Source organism: Macaca thibetana, chromosome 19 (assembly GCF_024542745.1).
Source record: "Macaca thibetana thibetana isolate TM-01 chromosome 19, ASM2454274v1, whole genome shotgun sequence".
Taxonomy (NCBI): domain Eukaryota; kingdom Metazoa; phylum Chordata; class Mammalia; order Primates; family Cercopithecidae; genus Macaca; species Macaca thibetana.
The window spans coordinates 9,107,134-9,132,999 of NC_065596.1; the positions used below are offsets into that span (position 1 = coordinate 9,107,134).

A 25,866-nucleotide genomic window follows, 5' to 3' on the forward strand; every position below is an offset into this window, starting at 1 on the left:
GGCGGGGCGCGGGCCGGGCCCTCGGGCACCGCTGCGGGACCACAACTCCCGACAGGCTGCGGAGGTGGGGCTTCGCAGCCCGAAAGGCTAGCTGGGACGGTGAGGGCGGACCCTCGTGAATGCCAGCCAATGGGAGCGCGCGGAAGTAGTGACGTGTGCGCCTAGTCTTCCAGTAGTCGACGGCGGAGGTGCGTTGAACGCATGCGTGCTGCGGTCTCCTAGTAAAAGGGGCTGTTGGTGGGCTGCGTTGAAGACATGGACCAGGGCTACGGAGGTTTGTGTAGGCTGCTGGGTGCAGAGTAGGGAGCGAAGGCTGAGTGCGAGCCACGCAGCCGCTGCGCAGACGGCCGCGGGCCGGGCCTTCGTCCGGAGTGTGGTTGCCGCAGCCGGGCCCTGCAGAGAGGCGGCCAGGGCGCGCGCGCGCGCGCCGCTCATTGGGCTTTGGCGCCGTCGCTCCCGGGGCGCTGCGTGCGGATTGGCCGCCAGGGCCCGAAGAGGCGGGCGGGACTCGGGGTTGGGGCAGACGCCGCGGTGGGCTTCATGGGGGGCGCCTTGGGCTGTGCGGGCCGTTTCTGTCCCTCACCTTCGGCGGGGCCCTTCCGGCCCCCGGCGACCCCGGGGTTTGCACTCCCGGCTTCCTCTTCCGAAGACGCCACAAAATGGCGGCGCTAGGGGGCGGAGCTACAGCGTGGGGTCCTGAGGTCGGGCTCCGGGCGCTGGGTCTGGGGCCACGGGTGGACCGCTGGGGCCGCCTCTCCTGACCTGCCCTAGGCCTTCGGGGCCGGGTGGGGCCTCTGCTGGGCTCCCAAGGCCCAGGGCGCCTGTCCCGGAAGCCGTCGGGCTGCGCGCGGTCGGGCCTTTAATCCCCGGTGCTGCGTATTGAGGCCGAGTGCGGCCGGCGCGGGAGTCAGCCTCGCTGGGCTCCAGCTCTGTAGCCGGCGCGTGCTGGCGTGGGACAGGATGGTGAGGGGCAGATGCTGAGTGTTTGTATAAAGCTGGAAACCTGATTGTGCCCTGGGGCTGGTGACAGATTGGCCATTCTCATGTAGGCAGTGCGTTGCGGTGGCTTGGAGGGGCCAAGGGGTTGTGCAAGAGGGAACGTGTCCTTTTCCCGCTTGGCTTTAGCGCTTGGCCTGCAGTAGGGCCGATTTTCTCGAGCTTCCTGCTCCCCGCCTCTGGAATCAGAGCCTTCTGGGAGCCAAGTTTGCCCACAGGGGATAGTTGGGACACGCTGGGTGGAGCTCGACTGGGTGTAGAGAAGCTAGTGGTCTGATCCTGGCTGCAGGAGCTCAAGAAGTTGTCGATCTTGAGAAGTGGCAGGGCAAAATTATCCTATCACCAGAAATTGCAGAGACAGGAGAGGGGTCGGTCCTGAGGCGGCAGCGTGCGCGGTGTGCTTTGGTGTCTTCCGGGTCCTAGCGAAGGCTCTCCTGGTCTGCCACAGCCTGGGTAGATTTCACCATTCTCTCCTTTCCTTCCCATCAGATCTTTTCTGCCGGTATTGTCTTTTTCAGTCTTAGTTTGGAGAGGTTTTTTTAATCCCCTTTTCCTACCTCCCGAAAACCTTTCAGACACAGTGGAGATAGTTCAGCTTCCCCGATTTCTTGTGTTTCGGGGAGCGTTTTAAGGTTAATAATGCGTGCTGCTTACACTAGAGCTTCACAGGGAAGCGGCCTCTCGAGGTTGGTTACTTGCTGTTAGAATCTGCAGTCTGCCTTTCTGTTGCACGGATGCAAATTTAGAAGGCTTTGCGGTATGACGGAGGGGAAGGCATAGCATAGCAGAGGGCAAAACTCAGCGGTTATGACTGGGTCAAGTCTCGTAACCCATGAGCCTAGCTCCCTTGTCTCTGAATGGCCTTCGGGACAACAGGGTTTGCTGGGTGCTTGCAGTGTATCGGCACACACTAGGCACTTAGCGGCGGGGCTTGTTCTGGTGAGGGAGACATGGGTATGTTCCTGCCTCATCAAAGTGAAGTCATTTAACAGGCATGGTGGCCACCCGCGCGCAGCTGAGTGCTGGGCCCCAGGGACACAGAAATGAAGAGAACACAGTTCCCATCCTCCTTCCTGGAGGGACCAGACAGATCCCATAGTGGGTGGGGGGTGTTGGGAGGGTCGAAGAGTGCAGTCTGATGCCTTAGGGTCAGGCCAAGGCCCTGGGACTTAAAGGTCCAGGGGATCCGTGGAGGGCTTAAAAGTGATAGGAAGTGCGGCTTAGAGAGATGCAGTTTATGTCACCAAATTCCCATGCTTGTTCTCAGTTACGGGGTACTTGTGATAGTAGTCGGAACTGGTTTCCTGGCTGTGTGGTGGGTGGGGGAATGTGTCCTCATGCTGAATGGATTGTCTTGTGTTAGCCTCAGTTGTGGATGGACTCTTGGAGGGGTGAGGTACTTGGCCAAGGTCCCTCTGCAGGCGTAGCTGACCTCCAAGCCCACTTCCCACCCTTCTTTTTCTGCTTTGATCTCAGCCAAGTGGAATGCGATGATGCCGTTAGCCAGCTGTGGGGTGGCTTTTTTGTGTGTTGGGGGGGGTATTCCTTCTTGTAAGGCTGACACTGAACTGTAAGGAGATCCATTTAGGAGTACCCCTAAAAGGACCCGTTCTCTGGTGTGACAAATAGAATCTTAACTCACGGGGGTCTTCTTGCAGGCTATGGGGCATGGAGTGCTGGACCTGCCAACACCCAGGGTAAGTGGGCTCTGCTTTGCGGGTGAGGCGTGGGCTTCCCCTACATTCAAGGCCCTAACATGGCAGAGCTGAACCTGATGGTCACCAGGGTCAAGGGAGGTGGTAGCCCGGGGGTCAACAAACTTTGTGTAAAGGATCAGATGGTGAATATCTTTGTGGCTTTATGAGCTCCACAGTCTCTGTAGCAGGAAAGCAGTCATAAATGTGTGAAAGAGTGGATGGGACAATGCCAATAGTTACTTATAGACAATATAATTCGAAGATCATAATTTTTGTGTGTTATTAAATCCTCTATTTTGGCAAAATATTTTTATTCTGAGTAAATAGCTGAGGGTATATCCAAGGTGTTTTTTCTCTATAATTAACAGATTTTTAGCACAGCTTTAGATTTAGTAGTAGAGTTTCATAGGCCCACATATCTCTACTCAGGTGTAGTGTCTCTCATTAGTACGATTTTTTTTTTCTTTTGAAACGGAGTCTTGCTCTGTTTCCCAGGCTAGAGTGCAGGAGTGTGATCTCGGCTCACTGCAGCCTCAGTCTCCTGAGTAGCTGGGATTACAGGCACCCACCACCGCGCCCAGCTAATTTTTGTATTTTTAGTAGAGACAGGGTTTCACGATGTTGACCAAGCTGGTCTCGAACTCCTGACCTCGTGATCAGCCCTCCTTGGCCTCCCAAAGTGCTGGGATTACAGGTGTGAGCCACCACACCCAGCCTCATTAGTAAGATCTTTCATTAGCTGGGTGAGGCAGCTCATGTCTGTAATCCCAGCAGTTTGGGAGGCTGAGGCAAGAGGCTCACTTGAGCCTGGGAGTTCGAGACCCAAGCTCAAGTGATCCTTTTATCCTAGTAATAAAAAATTAGTAGGGCGTGGCAGTGCGTGCCTGTAATCCCAGCCGTTCAGAAGGCTGAGGTAGAAAGATTGCTTGAGCCCAGGAGGTCAAGGCTGCAGTGAGCTGTGAGCCACTGCACTCCAGCCTGGGTGACAGAGCAAGACCCTGTCTCCAAAAAAAAAAAAAAAAAAAAAAAAAAAAAAAAATCTTGCATTAGTGTGATGCATTTGTTACAATTAATTAGCCAGTGTTTCAGTGTTTATGTGATATTATTCACTATAGCTCATAGTTTTTCTTAATTTGCATAGTCTCTGAGTTTTGACCCAATGTGTCAGTGATATATTTCATGTCAAAATTTGTCATTGAATATACCTTAGAAGCTTTACCCCAACCATTTAAAAACGTAAAATTCACCCTTCGCTGAGGGCAGAGCCTGAGAACACAGGGCTACAGGCAGTGTGCTGGTACTTACTTATGAGCACTGAAATTCGAAAATCACAAGGGCTGTGCCAAGGTGGGCAGTGGGCTCCGTGTGGCCTGACTTTTTGCAGATCCCCACTCTAGAGTCAGGGTCACGATGCTAGGCTTGTTTGGGGGGCCGTTGTGTGCTCTCTGCTGGCAAGGTTTTCTGCTTTCTGCCAGCCCGTGTTCCAGGGCACGAGGGCTTCCTTTGTGTTCTGAGTCTGAGATCTGTCTCTAGCAATATGGGGAGTGGGGCTGCTTTTCGAGCCACCACCCGGTGTTTCAGGAGGAGGCCTTCGAAGTCGCTCGAGGCACATAACGTCCTCTTGCTCGCTTGAGTTGAGGACGTGACTTTGCACCAATGCCTAGCTGTGCAGTTGGCAGCGCCTGCACTCTGGCTTCTGGTGGGAACTGGCCCTTTACGAGGACTCTGCCTGGGGCCTGACCCGGCCAACCTCTTGGCCAGCAGCCCACAGTAGACGAGCTTCCTGGGGAGCGTGCAGCATCCCTTCCCTTGCCCTGACGGGAAGTTGGCTTGCACGGGAGAAGGCTGGCTTGTGCTCAGCCTAGTGCTCTGTAGGAGTTGAGTGAGCTAAGAACACCCAAGGGTGCCTCCCTGAGCGCTGCAGAGGGAAGCCCTGGCCCTGGGACTGTGGAGGGTGGAGCGGGGTGACAGCTGGGGTGTCAGTGCCTTCGTTCTGCAAACAGGGCTCTTGTGTGTTTTTGTTTCCCCTAAGGTGCATATGGAACTGGTGTGGCCAGCTGGCAAGGTAAGCCCTTCTGTGGCAGGGGGGGTCTGTGGGTGGGCGAGTGGGCCTCTGATCTGAAGGCCAGGTAGGTTCAGCCCATCAGGGAGGTTTGGCGTGGACTTCCTGGCTCTGTTCCTGAGGACGCAGTCAGCCCGGGCTGCTGTCGTGGATACGGAGCGGTTGGAGGGCTGGGGCGGCTGCAGACGGCTGTGGCGGGCAGCTTCAGGGAAGCATGATGGGGAGGACTGGGACTGTGCTCTGGGAGCAGCGGTCCTTTATGGGGCCTGTCAGCAGCCGGAACTGCTGTTCCCAGACTCAGTCACCCGGCTTAGAATGGGGAACAGGTCCTAGAGTCTGGCACGGAAAACCCACTGCTTGGCCCTGAGGCTGCCCCTTTCTTTGGCCACCTCCTGCTGCCTCTTGGCAGGTCACAGTGCAGTGTGAAATGATGCCAGCAGCACTGGGTCCCACACCCCTTTTCCTTCTCAGTGGCAGTGGGTGCCCCTCCCTGGTTGTGTCCACCATGCTGACTTGGCTCCTCCCCCCATGACAGGTTATGAAAACTACAATTACTATGGCGCCCAGAACACCAGTGTCACCACAGGCGCAACCTACAGCTATGGCCCAGCCTCGTGGGAGGCCACCAAGGCCAACGATGGCGGCCTGGCGGCGGGGGGCCCTGCCGTGCACATGGCCTCTTATGGCCCAGAGCCATGCACCGACAATTCCGACTCCCTCATTGCCAAGATCAACCAGCGTTTGGACATGATGTCCAAGGAAGGAGGCAGGGGCGGGAGCGGCGGCGGTGGGGAGGGCATGCAGGACCGGGAGAGGTGATTATGGACCCAAGCCCTTCCCCTGGGACCCCACACCTCCCCACCTTTGTGCACATGGGAGTGGGCACCCACTCTTGAGGGAGGACCTGTCCTCGCCTCCCTCCTGAGTGTGGCATTGATGAGCTGGGCTCGTGGGGGGCCAGCGGTGTTACAGTAGGACTTCCTTGCTTGTCTTCATGGTGGGGCTTGGGCATGGTTGTTGGCTAACCTCCCTGAGACTCCTTTTTCCTGCATCCTGCTGCTCCTGTGGCCAGGGGCTCTGAGTCCCCCACTCAGCAGTATTCCGGGGGGGTGTTGGTTGGTGTTGGCCATCCGAGCACTTAGGTGGAATGCAGGGTGGTTTGGTTTGCTGTTTTGAATGTAGGGGCGTTGAGGTTATACTGAGGGAGTGTGGCAGTGGGTGACTGGGGTGACTGCCCCTAACAGGCTGTGCTTCTGTTGCAGCTCCTTCCGCTTCCAGCCGTTCGAGTCCTATGACTCCAGGCCCTGCCTGCCCGAGCACAACCCCTACCGCCCCAGCTACAGCTATGACTATGACTTCGACCTGGGGTCCGACCGCAATGGCAGCTTTGGGGGGCAGTACAGTGAATGCCGGGACCCGGCCCGGGAGCGGGGCTCCCTCGATGGCTTCATGCGGGGCCGGGGCCAGGGCCGCTTCCAGGACCGGAGCAACCCTGGTGCCTTCATGCGCAGTGACCCCTTTGTGCCCCCTGCTGCGTCCTCTGAGCCCCTGTCCACGCCATGGAACGAGCTGAACTATGTGGGTGGACGGGGCCTGGGAGGGCCCTCCCCCAGCCGGCCGCCTCCGTCCCTCTTCTCCCAGTCCATGGCTCCCGACTACGGCGTGATGGGCATGCAGGCGGCAGGCGGCTATGACAGCACCATGCCCTACGGATGTGGCCGCTCGCAGCCTCGGATGCGGGATCGGGTAAGCCCTCACAAGGTCCCTTCCAGCTGCCTTCGCTTCTCTTTTTAGCGCTTTATCGAGGTAAAATTTCCCCATCTCAACATTCACTTAAATGTTTTTAAGTGCGCAGTTCGACTTTTAGTTAATTTACAGGATTGTGCAACCATCCCCACCACCACAGTCTAATCTTAGCATTTGTGTCAACTGGAAGAGAAACCTCTGCTCCTTGGTCACCCCCGTCTCCTCCCCCCCAGCCTCCAACAACCACCACTGGTCTCTGGATTTGCATGTTCTAGACATTTTGCATAAATGGAGTCACGAAACGTGCGGCCTTTTGTTCCTGGGTTCTTTCACTCAGCATGATTTTCTTTTTAGTTTCAAATATGTTGTCACTGCTTTTTAAAAGACCTTTTGTGCCTGTGTTGTCTGATCTTATAACCTTGCTCTTTTCTGTGGGGCATCTTCACGGCCCCGGTAAGTAGCTCACGGGGTGTGCTTGTTGTCTGTAGCCCAAGAGGAGAGGGTTTGACCGCTTCGGACCAGATGGCACGGGCAGGAAACGGAAGCAGTTCCAACTTTACGAGGAGCCAGACACCAAACTGGCCCGGCTTGACAGTGAAGGAGATTTCTCCGAAAATGGTATGTCCTGGGGGCCAGGGGGGCCAGGCGGATGTAGGATGGGTCAGCTGCCTGCTGGGGTCTGCCTGCCCCGTCTGTGTCGTGAACACTCGAGGGTGGCGTGTTTCACCGCCACTGTGGTCAGGGCACACTCACCCTGGACGGCGAGCTTGGGAGGGTGGAAACCAGATGGGACCACTCTCCAGGGACTGACTTTTCCTCTCTTTGTGTCTGGCAGATGACGCAGCTGGTGACTTCCGCTCGGGAGATGAAGAATTCAAGGGTGTAAGTCCACCAGGCAGCCCTTTCGCCTCTAGCGTGGGATTTCTTCTTTCTTTAATCGCCCTTCCTCACAAAGGGGCAGGAGCGGCTGCCGTGGTGGATTTGACTATCTCTGAGTAGATTTAGGACCCTGACTTTTAGCTAGGTTTCTAAAAGTTTTCCACCTTAGCCGGGCGCAGTGGCTCACACCTGTAATCCCAGCACTTAGGGAGGCCCAGGTGGGTGGATCATTTGAGGTCAGGAGTTCAAGACCAGCCTGGCCAACATGGTGAAACCCCATCTCAATTAAAAATACAAAAGTTAGCCAGGAGTGGTGGCATGTGCCTGTAGTCCCTGCTACTCGGGAGGCTGAGGGAGGAGTATCCCTTGAACCTGGGAGGTGGAGGTTGCAGTGAGCTGAGATCGCACCACTGCACTCCAGCCTGGGCGACAGAGGGAGACTGTCTCAAAAAAAATGTTTTCAACTTACAGCAAACATTCCCTTTCTGAAAAAAGCTCCCAGTTCCTCTCCCTCGTCTCCAGGCCAGTAAGTGCAGGGACTGTAGGCTGAAGCTTCCAAGCACAGGCTGGAGGCTGATTTGCCGCCAGCTCCATACCAGGTGCCGCTGACCGGTGTCCTCATCCTTCCATCCTCACAACAAGGCACAGGCGGGTAGCATGTGGGGCCAGTTCGTAGCCGGGACCACCCCAAGCTCCTGGGGAGGTGCCTCAGCCACCCCAGTGAAGATTCTGATCCAAGTTGGAGGTGTAGGGCCTGGATGTCCAGCGTGGGAAAGAGGGCCTTCCCAAGTCCTTACAGTCACATAGGCAGGAGACGGTGGCTTTTCAGGTTTTCAGAGTCTCACTTGATTCCTATTTTGCTGGTGTTGAGACTAGGAATCTCTGCAAACCTACTGATTCTTAATTTAACCGTATGTTCACTGCCTAAGGAGTCAGCTCTGTTTAGATTCTCAGTTGAATTTTTTTTATGTATACACGATTTGTTATCAAGACATTGGGTAAATATAGGCCAGGTGCGGTGGCTCACGCCTGTAATCCCAGTATTTTGGGAGGCCGAGGTGGGTGGATCACTACGTCACAAGATCAAGACCATCCCGGCCAATATGGTGAAACCCTGTCTCTACTGAAAATACAAAAATTAGCCGGACGTGGCGGCGTGCACCTGTAGTCCCAGATACTCCGGAGGCTGAGGCAGGAGAATAGCTTCAACCCAGGAGGCAGAGGTTGCAGTGAGCTGAGATCACGTCATTGCACTCCAGCCTGGGAGACAGAGCGAGACTGTCTCAAAAAAAAAAAAAAAAAAGAAAAGATATTGTATAAACATAAACAAAAGCTTGGGAAACGTGGTGGAACCCATTTTCTGTCAAGAATGCCGGAACTGGCATCCCCCGAGTGAGACTCCATCTCCCTACAGTTGGTGAACAGGCTCTGTTCATAGAATTGTACGGGTGGGCCTTTGTCACGGGGTAGGCAGTTCTGCAGCTTAGGAGGAGCTGAGAGAGGGTGGGTGAGTGGCTTTCTAGAAAGGTGGTCGTCACAGAATATCTGAAGGCAACTGGGAGTAATAACAGGACACACAGGCCCTGTCCTGAGCCCCAGAGGGTGGTCCTGACACTGTGGCTCATTCTTGGTGGCATAATAACCTAGGTCTGGGGTGGGACCACCCACCAGGCAGTGGCCAGGGACTGGGCTGGGTGTGGAGAGCTGTGGACACACCAGCTCACTGCCGAACTTCGTGTATTCTCTTTTCCAGGAGGATGACTTCTGCGACTCTGGGAAGCAGAGAGGTAGGCGTCACCGTGTCCCTTGCAGCTTTCCTGTGTCTTCCTGGCTGCCCCGCACTTACTGCCCAGCTTCTGAGCAAGCCGGGGCCTGGATGGAGGGGCCCGTGGCTGTGGGGGAAGAGGGGCTGCAGCCACCAGATGGGCCTTGACTGTAGCGATCGGCCGACACTTTGCTTCAAAGTGTCTGGGGCAGCATTTACCGGAAACGGGTCTGGCTGCCTGACCTGATGCAGGCTGCAGTGGGGATGGGGGGCAGCCTTGGGTGTCCACCACAGTTGAAGTTTGTAGGGAAGGAGACACATGAGAGAAGAGGCTCCCAGCCCATCTTCTGTGCCCTGCTCGGCCAGTGCATGTCCCTGAACTGTTTTCTCCAGGGCTTCCTTTTGTCCAGTTCTTTCAGTCACCTGCCCTGGGCCATGCTGTGGACCTCTGTGGTGGGGATACTGGCAGCTGCAGTGCACATTGCTTTGTGCCTGCAAGTGTGTGACAGCAGACAGCTGCGGGGTCGGGAGCACCAGGCCCACTGGGTCTTTGAGAGGCAGGCGCCCTTCAGCAGGTCTCTTCATGTCCAGTGCAGGAGATGAAAGGGTCCGCAGCAACAGCAGACCAGGCTTAAAGCCCCACGGCAGGGCGGCCTGAGGTGCCGCGGCCTGGAGCTCACCCTGAAGCCACTTGTTTCTTTACCTGTTCTGTGGGTCTTTCCGTAGCTGGTTACCCCAAGGATCACAGGCTGGCTCCTCAGTGGCCCTGCTCCCATGCATTCTGAAGGCCCTTGGCTTAGATGCTCCTCCTGTTCAGGCTTAGCCAGCCCTCTGCGGTCCTTCCCCGTGCGACCCGCAGCAGTCCTGTCCGTAGCACGGGGCGCCCCGAGCGCTTAGCGGCACAATGCTAAAGCAAAGGTGACATGTCTGTTGCGCGCAGGTCCTGCTACCTACCCGGGATGACTTTGCTATTAAACAGCAGTCATAGTTTCAGGCAGTGACCTCTTGCCAAAAATCCCACACGCCCTTTTGAGAGGCTTCTGAGCAGCGCACGCCGGTCGCCATCTTCGTGGGACAGTCTCGGGACTGGCATCAGGGGTAGGGGTTACAGTTCAGATGCTTCTCCAACCTTTTTTCAGCGTCCGTCCCTGGCCTCACGCTGGGACGATGGCCGCGTGGCTCTCCGAGGAGCTCCTGTGCTGGCCCCGGGGGACGGACGGGAGGACCAATCGGTCTCTTCCCAGATTTTTTTTCTAGGATTGCTTCCCACGCAGCCCTGGGAAAGCCCTAGACTGACGGTTTTTGTGAGTGGAAGATAGAGGTCGGGCCAGCAAGGACTGTCAGACCTGCTGAGGCCCTAGTTCAGACGGGGCCGCCAGGACACTCGTCACAGTCCGCCTGGAGGTGGGATAGAGGACGCGGAGCATCGGCTTCACTTCTTGAGGCCTTCAGCTGCCGCCTCTTCATCCGGGGAGAATTGGCTTCTCCTGTGATATTGGGAGAAGACCCCATTGCAGGGCATGAGATTGGACAAGCAGGATGGGGAGGACAGAGACAGCAGGGGGCTGTGGTGCATATGGGGTGGGCAGGCTGTGTCCCTGGCCTGTCCTGGCCGCCTCAGGCCATGTAGGGAGTGAGGTGACTACTCTGGCCTCGCCACAGGCCCGTGTCCACCAGGAGTCTCTGACGGTGCCTTGGGGCATCCTGGACTCTGCCTCGTGGTGCAGGCAGTGGCAGGGCACAGGGTGTAGTGGCCAAGCCGCAGCCCCCGGACCAGGCCCTGGAGCTCAGCTCCTTTGCAGGCCCCTCAGAGCGTCTCGAAGGGACTTGTCTGTTACAGGAGAGAAGGATGACGAGGACGAGGATGTGAAAAAGAGAAGGGAAAAGCAAAGGAGAAGAGACAGGACGCGGGACCGTGCAGCCGACAGGTGAGGCACGGGCACACACCCCCACAGGAAGAGGTGGACCTGGTGCAGTGGAGGCGCTCCCGAGCTCACCTGTCCTCCCTCCACAATGCTGGGGGCCTGGTAGCCTGACTCCTCTGGCCAAACCAGTGGGAGGCAAAACAGGAAACCGTTGAGAGTGCAGAAAAGGCCATCGCTTGTGCTCCCAGCACACAAGCTACCTGTCTTCTAGGACGGCTGGGATGTTGCTTTGGTGAAGTTAGGTTTCTGTTCTTGCTTAGAGAACTGGTGTTTGACTCGTGTCTCTTTTCCTCTGGAGTCCCAGCCTTACTAGTGGGTCTGTGTGGTCCATAACTGCCCAGCAGGGGGCTCTGTTACTCTCCTGCAGGCCTGAGGGGCAGCCCTGTCCCCTGGCCTGGTGTCTGGCATCTCAGTCAGTGTCCTGCGTACACCTTATCTAAATCCAGACCACCCCTGGAGTTTGACATAGCTAGGAGACAGGTAGAGACAGGGTCCTACCATCAAGATTTTGTCCCAGACTAGAAAATGATTGCAAAATGTTGAGTCCAAAGGATGTCAGCATGAGCACACCATGTGCTTGCCCCTCCCTGCCAGGAGTTAAGTGGCTTCCAACAAGAAACTGAAATTACCAGTGATCATGTGATGCTGAGGAATCCTTGACCTTAAGGTTCACATGGGAGAGTGGTTTTTTTTTTTTTCTTTTTTTTGTTCTTGAGATGGAGTCTTGATCTGTTGGCCAGGGTGGAGTGCAATGGCGCAATCTCGGCTCACTGCAACCTCTGCCTCCTGGGTTCAAGCCATTCCGCCTCAGCCTCCTGAGTAGCTGGGATTACAGGCACCCGCCACCATGCCCGGCTAATTTTTGTATTTTTCGTAGAGGCGAGGATTCACTGTGTTGGCAAGGCTGGTCTCAAACTCCTGATCTCAGTGATCTGCCCACCTTGGCCTCCCAAAGTGCTGGGATTACAAGCGTGAGCCGCTGTGCCCAGCCTGGACAGTGATTATTTTGTTCAAAGAAATGCTTAGTAAAAGGGGTGAGATGCAGTGGCTCAGGCCTGTAATTCCGGCACTTTGGAAGACTGAGCCGGCGGCTCGCTTCAGGCCAGGAGTTCAAGACCAGCCTGGTCAGTATGGTGAAACCTGTCTACTAAAACTACAAAAATTAGCCAGGCATGGTGGCAGGTGCCTGTTATTTCAGCTACTACTGTAATCTCAGCTACAAGAACGAAACTCCATCTCAAAAGAAAGAGAAGTGCTTAGCAAAATGAAGCCAGGAACCAAACACGGAACTGTTTCTTCTTAAGCGGTACGGGAACATTGAAACCCTTGTTATTTTAAACAGATAAATGATGGATAGAGTAGATGACTTTTCGTGTCACATGGAAACTGAGATGACTTTTTTTTTAAACTTTAATAATATAATGAAGAGACAGGGGTCTTTCTTTGTTGCTTCGGCTATTGAACTAGCCTCAAGAGATCTTCCTGCCTTGACCTCCCAGAGTACTGGGAGAAGGGCACAGAGGTGACATTTTTTTACTTCCTTTTTGCTTTTTTTTTAATCTTGTATGTTCTTCCAATGAAGAGGTGACTTATTTTTATTTATTTATTTTTTGAGACAGAGCCTCGCTCTGTCGCCCAGGCTGGAGTGCAGTGGCGCGATCTCCACTCACTGCAAGCTCCGCCTCCTGGGTTCGCGCCACTCCATAGGGGGTGTCTGCAGAAGTGGGCATGTCTTCGTGGTGCTTGTCAGAGGTCAGAAGCTAGGCTTGTGGAGTTGGCAGAGGTGAAGTCCTGAGAGCCACAGGGCCTGTACCCCTACACCAGAAGGGCAGGAGCCTCCAGGACAGAGCCAGGGAGGAAGCACCCCAGTGTGGTGGCCTGGGGGTCTGCAGGCTGCTCTCCCTTGCCGTGCAGCGTGGTTACTTTTGGGGAGGCTTCGAAAGCCCGCGACAGAGAAGCCTCCCTTTTCTTTTTTTTTTTTTTTTTTTTTTTTTTTTTTTTGAGACGGAGTCTTGCTCTGTTGCCCAGGCTGGAGTGCAGTGGCCGGATCTCAGCTCACTGCAAGCTCCGCCTCCCGGGTTCAGGCCATTCTCCTGCCTCAGCCTCCCGAGTAGCTGGGACTACAGGCGCCCGCCGCCTCACCCAGCTAGTTTTTTGTATTTTTTAGTAGAGAAGGGGTTTCACCGTTTTAGCCAGGATGGTCTCGATCTCCTGACCTCGTGATCCGCCCGTCTCAGCCTCCCAAAGTGCTGGGATTACAGGCGTGAGCCACCGCGCCCGGCCAAAGCCTCCCTTTTCATCTGTGGAATTGGTTGTGACATGTCCCTACGTGGAGTCTCATGGGAGAGCTGGTCTTGGGTTTTGTGTTTTGAATTGTGCGAGGTGTTTTGTCTGCACGTAAAATGAGGTTGCCTTGTGTCATCCCAGTGGCTGCAGAGAGAAACTCATCTGAGAAGCTGTGGAGCTAGATGCTGGGCCCCAAGAGCCGCCAGCCAGAGCCTAGGGCGTCCCCAGTTCTGAGCAGTTGCAGCTTTCCGGTGTTTTCTCAGGGGCTTTGGGGCCAGACGGGGCTGCAGGGTCAGCAGATTACTATGTGAATCATTTGCCTGAGATACTTGCCAGTCCGTGTTCCCATTCTTCAGCTGGGGGAGTTTGGGTAACTGCCGTTCTGTTGCTCCTTGGGAAGTCAGAACTCTTGGTTCAACAGCGACTTTCCCTAGCTGAGTGCAGTGGCATGCACCTGTAATCCCAGCTACTTCGGAGGCTGAGGCGGGTGGATCACCTGAGGTCAGGAGTTCGAGACCAGCCTGGCCAACATGGTAAAAACCCTGTCTCTACTAAAAATACAAAAAAAAAAAAAAAAAAAAATAGGCTGTGTACGGTGGCTCACACCTATAATCCCAGCACTTTGGGAGGCGGAGGCGGGTGGATCACAGGTCAGGAGTTTGAGACCAGCTTAGCCAACATGGTGAAACCCCGTCTCTATAAAAAATACAAAAATTAACTTGATGTGGTGGCGGGCGTCTGTAACCCCAGCTACTCGGGAGGCTGACACAGGAGAATCACTTGAACCCGGGAGGCGGAGGTTGCAGTGAGCTGAGATCGCACCACTGCACTCCAGTCTGGGCGACAGCGAGACTCCATCTCAAAAAATAAAATAAAATAAAAATACAAAAACAATGGCTGGGCGCAGTGGCTCACACCTGTAATCCCAGCACTTTGGGAGGCAAAGGCGGGCGGATCACCAGGTCAGGAGATCGAGACCATCTTGGCTAACACGGTGAAACCCCATCTCTACTAAAAATACAAAAAATTAGCTGGGCGTAGTGGTAGGCGCCTGTAGTCCCAGCTGCTCAGCAGGAGAATGGCGTGAACCTGGGAGGTGAAGCTTGCAGTGAGCTGAGATCATGCCACTGCACTCCAGCCTGGGTGACAGAGCGAGACTCCATCTCAAAAAAAAAAAAAAAGCCAGGCTTGGTGGTGGGGGCCTGTAATCCCAGCTACTCAACTCAGGAGGCTGAAGCAGGAGAATTGCTTGAACCCGGGAGTTAGAGGTTACAGTGAGCTGAGATTGCGCCGTTGCACTCCAGCCCGGGCAACAAGAGTGAAACTCAGTCTCAAAAAAAAAGAAAAAGATTCCTGAAAATCCTGATTCTATTTCAGCTCTCCCCAGAGGTGAGCTGATGCTCCCTGCTTCACTCCCCTCCTTGTTTTCCTTCCCCAGAATTCAGTTTGCTTGTTCTGTGTGCAAGTTCCGTAGCTTTGACGATGAGGAGATCCAGAAGCATCTGCAAAGCAAATTCCACAAAGAGACACTGCGGTTCATAAGCACCAAGCTGCCTGACAAGACAGTGGAGTTCCTGCAGGTAAAGGACAGCTGGGTCCCGTCACCTCATCTTCCATCGATCCGGCAGGTGCCGGATCCCTTGAAGGACAAAGGGAAATCAGACGCCATACTTGGCCAAGGTTTCCTTTCCAGATAGAGCAGCTGTGTAAGTCCCCGAGTCACGGGGACAACCGAGAGCTCCGGCCATAGTGCTGTGCTGAGCATGGAACTGCTCTGATAGCTGCCTGTCTAGCCCTGGCAGCTGAGAAATGTCCACACATGCCAGCCTCTCATTTTACTTTATGCCATCTCCAACCCCACCTAGGAATACATTGTAAACAGAAATAAGAAAATTGAGAAGCGGCGTCAGGAATTGATGGAGAAAGAAACTGCGAAACCAAAACCAGATCCTTTCAAAGGTGAGTTGTGATCCCAGGATGCGTGCCGTCCTGGATGGTAGTAAGGCATGTGACGGGACCCGTAAAACGTGGCGCGAGGCTGGGCGTGGCGGATCACGAGGTCAGGAGATCCAGACCATCCTGGCTAACATGGTGAAACCCCATCTCTACTAAAAGATAGAAAAAAGTAGCTGGGTGTGGTGGCAGGCGCCTGTAGTCCCAGCTACTTGGGAGGCTGAGGCAGGAGAATGGCGTGAACCCCGGAGGCGGAGCTTGCAGTGAGCCAAGATTGCACCACTGCACTCCAGTCTGGGCGACAGAGTGAGACTCCATCTCAAAAAATAAAATAAAAATACAAAAACAATGGCTGGGCGCGGTGGCTCACGCCTGTAATCCCAGCACTTTGGGAGGCCGAGGCAGGTGGCTTACAAGGTCAGGAGGTCGAGACCATCCTAGCTAACACGGTGAAACCATCTCTACTAAAAAACATACAAAAAATTAGCCGGGTGTGGTGGCGGGTGCCTGTAGTCCCAGCTACTCGGGAGGCTGAGAGGCAGGAGAATGGCGTGAACCCGGGAGGCGGAGCTTGCAGTGAGCTGAGATCGCGCCACTGCACTCCAGCCTGGGCGACAGAGTGAGACTCCGTCTCAAAAACAAAAAAAAGCAATGTGGCGCAAAGCCAGCTCAAGGTGGCTGAGAAGGTGATGGTGAGACCTGTGGGAAGAGCGCTCAGCAGCAGTGGAAAGAAAGAAACCTTCGGATGTGGCCTTGCATAGATCGTAGCTTATATCCTGACGTTAAGCACGTCCGGAAAGGACCAGGAGGAACAGAAAAGCTGAAGTGTGCAGAATTCCCAGCTATAGAGGCCGATGTGCTAGCCCATACTCCCCATAGAAAGGCAGGCTATGCCCTTCTGACTCCTTAGAGTTGCAAGGAGAAAACGTGGGCCCTGTTGGGGAGTGGGAGGAAAGAATCACTTGCTGTCCCAGATCCTAAAAGACATGCGTTTCCTCGCAGGGATTGGCCAGGAGCACTTCTTCAAGAAGATCGAGGCTGCTCACTGCCTGGCCTGCGACATGCTAATTCCTGCACAGCCACAGCTCCTCCAGCGGCACCTGCACTCCGTGGACCACAATCACAACCGCAGGGTGAGTCTTCCTCCCACACTGCTTGGGGTGCGCATTGCAGGGCTGCGGCTCAGAGCCTCCTGTGTCTTATGGGGAATAACAACATCTTTAGGGGCCCTTGCTGTGTTTCAAGTCTGTCACTTCCATCGATGGGTCGTAGGATTCATCTCAGTTTTTATAAAAATATGAGAAAATGTGTTGCTTAGACTCAATTAAATGCAGTAGCTACGATTCTCCTGATAGCGTTTCCACATAGGTCAGTTTCCCAGTAGCTGAAGGCCTGGGGGCTTCTGTAAGCTGAGACCAAAGGGCCATTGAGAGCCGAGTGGCCCAGGGGACTTGGACTAAAGGACTGGTTCTGTCCTTACCTACCTGATGGGGCTTCAGGCTAAATGTTGAGCCCAGGGGTCACATGTTGAAGATTCTGGAAAAATACCTTCTTTTGTAAGGAGTCAGATCATAAGTATTTTTAGCATTGCGGACCATAGAGGCCCTATCCAGTGACACAGCTGTACCTGCTGTCAGTGCAGAAAAGCAGACAGTGAAGAGTGCCTGTGGCTGCGTTTGCTCTGCAGCCTGTCACTTCCTGGCCCTGGGTTAGCAGCTCTCTCCTTAGTTTACTCAGCTATTAAATGGGGAGGTCAAAAGCTGCCCACCCATCTCACAGTACTGTGTTTTGGTTTTGATTATGGTTTTTTGGTTTTTGTTTGTTTGTTTGTTTGTTTGATGGAGTTTCACTCTTGTTGCCCAGGTTGGCGTGCAGTGGTGCGATCTCAGGTCACTGCAACTTCCGCCTCCCAGGTTCAAGCAATTCTCCAGCCTCAGCCTCCTAAGTAGCTGGGATTACAGGTGCCCACCACAACGTCCGGCTAATTTTTTGTATTTTTAGTAGAGATGGGGTTTCACCATGTTGGCCAGGCTCGTCTTGAACTCCTGACCTCAGGTCATTCACCCGCCTCAGCTTCCCAAAGTGCTGGGATTACAGGTGTGAGCCACTGCGCCCAGCCCCAGTACTGTTAAAGATAAGCTGAAAAGCAGTATACAAACAAGGGACCATTGTGCTGAAGGCGTGAGCTGCCACACCCAGCATAGTCATACTTTTGTTGAACTTATGAAATCAGTGTAACCCCAAAAACTGAAAAGAAAGAGCTTGCCCTTTTCCTCCACTGAGCCCACACCGCCTTTCATTTGTGAACACTCTTGTTTCACCCCCGATTCTGCATGTGCTACTTGGGTATCAGTGGCGCATCTTTGCGTTTATCTCTTAAGATTGTCCAGCTTTTCCAGTTTGTTAGTCTTGGTTGCACAGTCTCTCTGGAGCCTTCTTTCGATTCGTGGAGCCTGGTGTTTTGAGATTTGCCTCTCTGCATAGGGCTGATCTCAGGATGGCGCGGCGGAGCCTGACTGGTTTGTTCTCTTGCTTATCCTTACCATTTTTAAAAGATCACATTTGGTGCCCTTTGCAGTTGGCTGCTGAACAGTTTAAGAAAACCAGTCTCCACGTGGCGAAGAGTGTTTTGAACAACAGACACATAGTGAAGATGCTGGAGAAATACCTCAAGGTTCGTGCTTGCGAGTACCACAGACAGGAAAAGCTTTTGAAAGGGAAGACGAACCCCACGAGCAGGGAGTTGATTCCAGAGTGCAGCGTTCAGCATTTCTGAGTCTTTTGACCAGTTGAGGGACACTGGAGTACGTCAGGCTCCGAAACGTGACAACTGGGATTTCCAGTCAGTCACTGCTTGCCTGGGGACTCTGGGGATGTGGTGCAGCTTGAAAATCCTGATTGTTTAGCCTTAAAATTCTGAGCAAATGATTTTTAGGTGCTTTAGAAAAACCCAAGGTTAGCCCTACTCGGGAAGCTGGGATGGGAGGATTGCTTGAGCCCAGGAATTTGAGGCTACAGTGAGTGATGGTGGTACCACTGCACTTCAGCCTGGGTAACATAGCAAGACCTGGTCTTTAAAATAAAGGAAAGCAGAGAACTGGGAGTTATGGCTCATGCCTGTAACCCCAGTAGCTTGGGAGGCTGAGGCAGGAGGATCCCTGAGCCCAGGAGTTAGAGGAGTTACGATTGTGCCACTGCACTCCAGCCCAGGTGACAGAGCGAGACCCCATCTCAAAAAAAATATCCAAGGTAGATGATAATTTTCCAGAAGAGAAGCTAAAAAGAGGTTTCACTGATAGAGCCAGTGGACAGTGAGGTTGAAGGTGAATGAGGTTGAAGGTGAGGGGTAGTGAGGAACCAGAGCCTTCATGCTGGGAGCAGCATATAAAAGTCCCAAAGTGGGTGCTCATGGAGAGAAGGCTGGTTGGAAGAGCTCGCAGTTCTTTCTTGTGAAACCCATTTTGCTCAGTGTTCATCCCAGTACTTCGGCATTTGGGGCAGGCAGCTAAGTCCCAGCCCACAACCTGACTTCAAGGCCTGTTTGCCCTCCTCTCAGTTACTAAACACTTCCATATTGGACAGTTCCATCCATTAAAGGCACAGAATCTAAATAACCAATTTAAGAAACATGACTGGGCTGGGCGTGGTGGCTCACACCTGTAATCCCAGTACTTTGGGAGGCTGAGGTGGGCAGATCACTTTGAGCTCAGGAGTTCGAGATCAGCCTGGACAACATGGTGAAACCCTGTCTGTACAAAAAATAAATTAGTCAGGCACGGTGGCCCACGCCTGTGGTCCCCGCTACTCAGGAGGCAGAGGTTGCAGTGAGCCAAGATCGTGCCACTACACTCCAGCCTGGATGACAGAGTAAGACCCTGTCTCAAAAAAAAAAAAAAGAGGGAAGAAACATAACTCACGATTTTACCTTTGTAGCTGAAGCAAGGTAAAAGTTTCTAGAGTCAAGTGTGGGCTCAGGCTTCTAAGCGTCTTTTTTTTTTTTTTTTTTTTTTTTTTTTTTTTTTTTTTTTTTTTTGAGTCAGGGTCTTGTTCTCTTACCAGGCTGGAGCGTAGTGGTGTGACGATAGCTCACTGCAGCCTCGCATTCCTGAGCTCAAGAGATCCTCCCCACTCAGTCTCCCAGGTAGCTGGGACTGCAGTAGTACACCACCACACCTGGCTAATTTTTTTTTTTTTTTTTTTTTTTGAGATGGAGTCTTGCTCTACCGCCCAGGCTGGAGTGCAGTGGTGCAACCTCTACCACCTGGGTTCACGCCATTCTCCTGCCTCAGCCTCCTGAGTAGCTGGGACTACAGGCGCCCACCACCACTCCTGGCTAATTTTTTGTAGTTTTGATAGAGATGGGATTTCACCGTGTTAGGATGGTCTCGATCTCCTGACCTCGTGATTCACCCGCCTCGGCCTCCCAAAGTGCTGGGATTACAGGCGTGAGCCGCTGCGCCCGGCCTCACACCGGCTAATTTTTAAGACACTCTTGCACTGTTGCCCATGCTGGTCTGGCCTCAAGTGATCCTCCCGCCTTGACCTCCCAAATTGCTGGGGTTACAGGCATGAGTGCCTTGCCCTAAGCATCATATTTTAAAACATGTTTCCTAATCTGGTAATGATAACTTTTAGTTCGCTTGTTTTAGACTATAGTTTTTTAGCATATAGTTAGGAGAATTTTGACTTCTGAGGGAGTCAGACTTGATTTGAATCTTCATTCTGATGTGTAGTAGTTTTGTTACCTCTGGCAAGTTACTGATCTTTGAAGCTCAGTTCCTTTTCTGGAAAATGGGGATTTATCTCAAGGCTATGGGCACAAATGACACTTAAAAAAAATTTTTTTTTTGGCCAGGCGCGGTGGCTCACGCCTGTAATCCCAGCACTTTGGGAGGCTGAGATGGGCGGATCACGAGGTCAGGAGATCGAGACCATCCTGACTAACACGGTGAAACCCCGTCTCTACTAAAAATACAAAAATTAGCTGGGCGAGGTGGCGGGTGCCTATAGTCCCAGCCACACAGGAGGCTGAGGCAGGAGAATGGCGTGAACCCGGGAGGCGGAGCTTGCAGTGAGTGGAGATCGCGCCACCGCACTCCAGCCTGGGAGACAGAGTGAGACTCCATCTCAAAAAAAAAAAAAAATTTTTTTTTTGTTCTGCAACCTCTGCCTCCTGGGTTCAAGCAATTCTCATGCCTCTGCCTCCTGAGTAGCTAGGATTACAGGCATGTGCCACCATGCACGGCTAATTTTTGTATATTTTGTACAGCCGGGGTTTCGCCATGTTGCCCAGGCTGGTCTCGAACTCCTGAGCTCAAGCAGTCCTCCGGCCCCAGCCTCCCAAAGTGCTAGGATTACAGATTACAGACGTGAGCCACTGCACCTTAATGACACTAAAAAATTACGTAGTGTTAACTTCTGTTATATGCCGTTTTTTTAAAAACATCAAGTTAAGACTGGGCGCGGTGGCTCACGCCTGTAATTTCAGCACTTTGGAAGGCCGAGGTGGGCAGATCATGAAGTCAGGAGGTCAAGACCATCCTGGCTAACACGGGAAACCCTGTCTCTACTAAAAATACAAAAAATTAAGTGGGCGTGGTGGCAGGCGCCTTGAGCTACTCAGGAGGCTGAGGTAGGAGAATGGCGTGAACCCGGGAGGCGGAGGTTGCAGTGAGCTGAGATCGCACCACTGCACTCCAGCCTGGGCGACAGAGGGAGACTCCCATCTCAAAAAAAAAAAAAAAAAGCATCAAGTTAAGAAATCCTAGGTCTTGTGAACTTTTCCTCACTGTTACATGCTTGATTAAAAACTGCAGGCCGGGCACGGTGGCTCACACCTGTAATCCCAGCACTTTGGGAGGCTGAGGCGGGCAGATCACCTGAGGTTGGAGTTCCAGACCAGCCTGACCAACATAGAGAAACACCATCTCCACTAAAAATACAAAATTAGCCGGGTGTGGTGGTGCATGCCTGTAATCCCAGCTACTTGGGAGGCTGAGGCTGGAGAATCACTGGAGGCGGAGGCTGTGGTGAACCGAGATCATACCACGGCAGTCCAGCCTGGGTGACAATGAGATTCCGTCTCAAAAAAACAAATTGCAGAATATCTGGGGACACTTTTCTGAATCTGTAGGCTCTGAGAACATGTAGGATTCACTCCTGTGGTGTAACTTACAGAAGTGTTTCATTGTGGACTCTGCTGGTTCTGGAAAGCTGACATCCCAGCAATCATGGGCCTCCTGAGCTCTGCTTAGACCACACTGACCTGTGTTTCCTCTTTGGCCAGGGTGAGGACCCCTTCACCAGTGAAACCGTTGATCCAGAAATGGAAGGAGATGACAATTTAGGAGGTGAGGATAAGAAAGAGACACCTGAGGAGGTGGCCGCGGACGTCTTAGCCGAGGTGATTACAGCAGCAGTGAGGGCTGTAGATGGGGAAGGAGCGCCTGCTACAGAGAGCAACGGGGAGCCAGCTGAGGGCGAAGGCCCCATGGACACAGCGGAGGCCAGTAGTGATTCTCAAGCTGAACAGCTGCTGGAAGAGCAGGTGCCCTGCGGAACGGCACCTGAGAAGGGTGTCCACAAGGCCAGAAGTGAGGCTGCAGAGGCTGGAAATGGCACCGAGACAATGGGAGCAGAGGCAGAAAGTGCCCAAACCAGAGCTGCTCCTGCTCCAGCTGCCACGGATGCCGAAGTGGAACAAACTGATGCAGAGTCCAAAGATGCTATTCCCACAGAATGATGCTCATTTCCCTGTGCCAGGGAAGGCACTGGGATGATGGAGGTGTTGCTCCTTCTCCCTTGGTTTATAAGCAGTACAAGGGCGTGTGCTCCTGGAATATGCTGTAAACTAATTTTGGTGAAGAGACCCAGCCATTTCCTCCTGAGCAGTGCCTCTCACGGCTTGTCTTGTGCAGTCGTGTGGCTTCTTGCCCAGGTTTGAAAGAAGTACATTGTCCTTAGCAGCTGTAACATATCTCTTGACACTGCACTTGGAAATAATAAAGGTTGGGTGATTATATCTTGATGATACATTACTTGTTCAATATAGCCACTGATGGAATGCCTCTTTTTTTGTTTTATTTTTTTCCTTATTTTATCTTTTTTGGTTGGGAACAGCTCAACACTAGGAATATATCTTGCTCTATAGAGGATTTTTGTTTGTTTCAAGCTTCAGCCTTTAGTCTATACCTCTGTAGTGCACCATATGGTGTGTGACTTTCACAGGACTCGGCAGCACCTGGTTCACATGTGGCACCACGTCACATCCACACGCTCTCAAAGGCCGGAAGAATCTGACCGACCTACGCCACTGGAAACATACCCACCTCAGCCTCAAGAACCAGACTGTGCAGAGGGCATTGCGCCCCAATCTTTAGTCCTTGCTGAATCATTTCTCTAATATTTTACCTCATTTGTGTTCCACCTCTAGATTACTTCAGTTTTTTTTTCCTTTAAAATTAGTTACTGCCACTCAAATGTATTTACAGAGAAAATTTGGCCAGACTCAGTGGTGCATGCCAATAATCCCAGCACTTTGGGAGCTGAGGTGGGAGCATAGCTTAAGCCCAGGAATTCAAGACCAACCTGGACAACATAGCAAGACCCCATCTCTTAAAAAAAAAAAAAGGAAACTTGATGTGATTCCCATAGATGGAATAATCCAGCATAAGTTGCCATAGATAGAAGCTATCGGTAAAAAAAAAAAAAAAACAAAAAACGATAATATAATGAAGTACATGTTTCATTTTAGAGAAATAACTATTACTTTAGACCTTTCCGAATCTCAGAAAGGGAGGCTAGCATGTGTTCAAGGTTAGCACACAACAGTTAGAATTTCCTCAAATCAGAAGAATTGGAAGATACCCCCCCTTTTGAAATGGCCCTGCTGTGTCGGTTTCCCTGTGGCCTTGTGAACTGTATACATCTCACATGTTGGGAAACGCCACTGGGAAGTCACTAGGAGGCAGTAAAATTTTTGCTGAGCCTCTGCTGTATACCAGGGGCTAACTCACCATGCACATTCTAGGAACTGGGCCCTGCTCATGAGGAGCCTTAGTGGAGATTCCAGGTGAATATTTATTAAAAAGTCAACAATAGAACTGAAAATGGAAATAAACTGCTTGATAAGACGACAGTGCCTCTGGGTCATTTCTGCTCAGCATCTGTTCATGTTGCGTAGATGCGTCTTAATCACAGGTTGAGCCTGCTCTTTAAGCTTGTTATCTTAAGGCAAAAATATTGGTAGCATTGAACATCAGTAGTGGAAAAAAACATCATTAGTGGAACTGCTTTATTTCCTTAATTTTCTTTTTTTCCTTTTTTTTTTTTAATTTGAGACAGAGTCTCACTCTGTTGCCCAGGCTGGAGTGCAGTGGCGTGATCTTGGCTCATTGCAACCTCCGCCTCCTAGATTACAGGCTTGAGCTACTGCACCTGGCCCCCGCCCCTTTTTTTTCTTCTTCTAAAACTCCAAGACCCGGCCAGGCATGGTAGCTCACAACTGTATTCCCGGTACTTTAGGAGGCCGACGTGGGTGGATCACTTGAAGTCGGGAGTTCGAGAGCAGCCTGGCCAACATGGCAAAAATACAAAAATTAGCTGGGTGTGGTGGCACACGCTTGTAATCCCAGCTACTGGGGAAGCTGAGGCAGAAAAATTGCTTTAACCAGGGAGGCAGAGGCTGCAGTGAGTCGAGGTTACGCTACTGCACTCCAGCCTGGGCAACAGAGCAAGACTTTGTCTCAAAAAAAAAGATATTAGGTCGGGTGCGGTGGCTGACGCCCGTAATCCAAGGACTGGGAGGCCAAGGTGGGCAGATCACAAGGTCAGGAGCTCGAGAACATCTTGGCCAACATGGTGAAACCCCATCTCTACTAAAAATATAAAAATTAGCTGGGCATGGTGCTGTGCGCCTGTAGTCCCAGCTACTCTGGAGGCTGAGGCAGGAGAATCACTTGAACCCTGGAGGCAGAGGTTGCAGTGACCCAAGATCGTGCCACTGCACTCCAGCCTGGCAACAAGAGCAAAACTTCATCTCAAAATAGAGAGAGATATATATATATGTATATATGAATCCAAGACCTGTCATTAAATTGGTCTGAATGTCAGTGAGGCTCTTCCACCTTCCACCTCTTGGTGAAACTACATAATTTTTTTGTTGTTTTGTTTCATTTTTACAGGCAGGATCTCACTCTCTTGTCCAGGCTGGAGTGCAGTGGCACCACAATAGCTCACTGCAGCCTCCAAATCTTGGTTTGAAGTGATCCTCCCACTTCAGCCTCCTGATTAGCTGGGACTACAGGAGTGCACCACTCTGCCCAGCTAATTTTTAAAAGTCTTGTAGCCAGGCGCGGTGGCTCATGCCTGTAGTCCCAGCACTTTGGGAGGCCGAAGCAGATGGATGGCCTGAGGTCAGGAGTTCAAGACCAGCCTGGCCAGCATGGTGAAACCCCATCTCTACTAAAAGTATAAAAATTATACTATGTTTTTGCCTCCCAAACTGCTCCTGTGTTTGCCTCCCAAAGTGCTGGGATTACAGGTGTGAGCCACCACACCTAGCCTCACTTCATTCCTTTTTATGACTAAATAATATTCCATTGTATGGATACAGTACATTTTACATCTTGGTTATACGTTCACCTGATTAATGTGAGTTTACTATTGTAAACAGTGCTGCAAGGAACAGTCATGGTCAAGGGTTTATTTGAGTACCTGTTTTCTGTTTTATTTATTTATTTTTGAGATGGAGTGTCGCTCTGTGGCCCAAGCTGGAGTGCAGTGGCGCGATCTTGGCTCACTGCAATCTCCGCTTCCTGGGTTCAAGTGATTCTTCTGCCTCAGCCTCCCGAGCAGCTGGGATTACAGGTGTCTGCCACAACACCTGGCTAATTTTTGTATTTTTAGTAGAGACGGGGTTTCACTATGCTGGCCAGGCTGGTCTCGAACTCCTGACCTTGTGATCCGCCTGCCTCGGCCTCCCAAAGTGCTGGGATTACAGGCATGAGCCACCATGCCTGGCTTCACTGTGGTTTTGATTGACATTTGCCTAATGATTCATGATGTTAGGCATCTGTTTATGTGCTTCTTGGCCATTTGCATATCTTTGCATATCTACACAAGTTCTTTGCTATTTCATTTTATATATTTTGAGAGAGGATCTTGCTCTGTCGTCCAGGCTGCAGTGCAGTGGTATGAATACAGCTCACCATAACCTCAACTTCCTGGGTTCAAGCAATTCTCACCTCAGCCTCCCAAGTAGCTGGGACCAGCGTGTGCCACCACGCCCAGGTAATTTTTTGATTTTTTTTTTTTTTTTTTTGTAGAGATAGGTTCTTCCTTTGTTATCCAGATTGGTCTTGAACTTCTGGGTGCAAGCCATCCTCCTGCCTCAGCCTCCCAAAGTGCTGGGTTTACAAGTGTGAGCCACCACAACTCGCCTTTGCCCATTTTAAAATCAAATTGTCTTTCTGCTGATAGCAGGAATTTTTTGTGTATATTGAATACTAGACACTTGGCAGATATATGATGTGCAGATATTTTCTCCTGTTCTGTGGG

General features: G+C 52.2%; 1 protein-coding gene across 3 annotated transcripts; it reads left to right on the forward strand.

Annotated features, from left to right (window-relative positions):
* Window positions 1-175: 175 nt before the first annotated feature.
* On the forward strand, window positions 176-23,442 carry AKAP8 (A-kinase anchoring protein 8). Of its 3 annotated transcripts, none has more exons than XM_050769536.1 (14): window positions 176-274; window positions 2,655-2,693; window positions 4,726-4,758; window positions 5,291-5,570; window positions 6,018-6,501; window positions 6,990-7,119; window positions 7,337-7,383; window positions 9,134-9,167; window positions 10,986-11,073; window positions 14,795-14,936; window positions 15,222-15,315; window positions 16,312-16,442; window positions 17,888-17,983; window positions 21,596-23,442. In XM_050769536.1, the coding sequence occupies exons 1-14, from the start codon at window positions 256-258 to the stop codon at window positions 22,049-22,051; spliced, it is 2,073 nt and encodes a 690-aa protein (XP_050625493.1). In that variant the 5' UTR covers window positions 176-255; the 3' UTR covers window positions 22,052-23,442. The 3 variants fall into 3 exon arrangements, with proteins under 3 accessions (XP_050625493.1, XP_050625494.1, XP_050625495.1); XM_050769537.1 differs by lacking the exon at window positions 176-274 and adding an exon at window positions 679-963; XM_050769538.1 differs by lacking the exons at window positions 176-274; window positions 2,655-2,693; window positions 4,726-4,758 and having other exon boundaries at window positions 5,338-5,521.
* Window positions 23,443-25,866: the final 2,424 nt, after the last annotated feature.

Excerpts from the sequence above, each read along its gene's own strand:
- AKAP8 (XM_050769536.1), top strand. Across the intron at positions 11,074-14,794 it reads CGGGACCGTGCAGCCGACAG|AATTCAGTTTGCTTGTTCTG; the intron begins GTGAGGCACGGG and ends TTCCTTCCCCAG. Across the intron at positions 16,443-17,887 it reads ACCACAATCACAACCGCAGG|TTGGCTGCTGAACAGTTTAA; the intron begins GTGAGTCTTCCT and ends TGCCCTTTGCAG.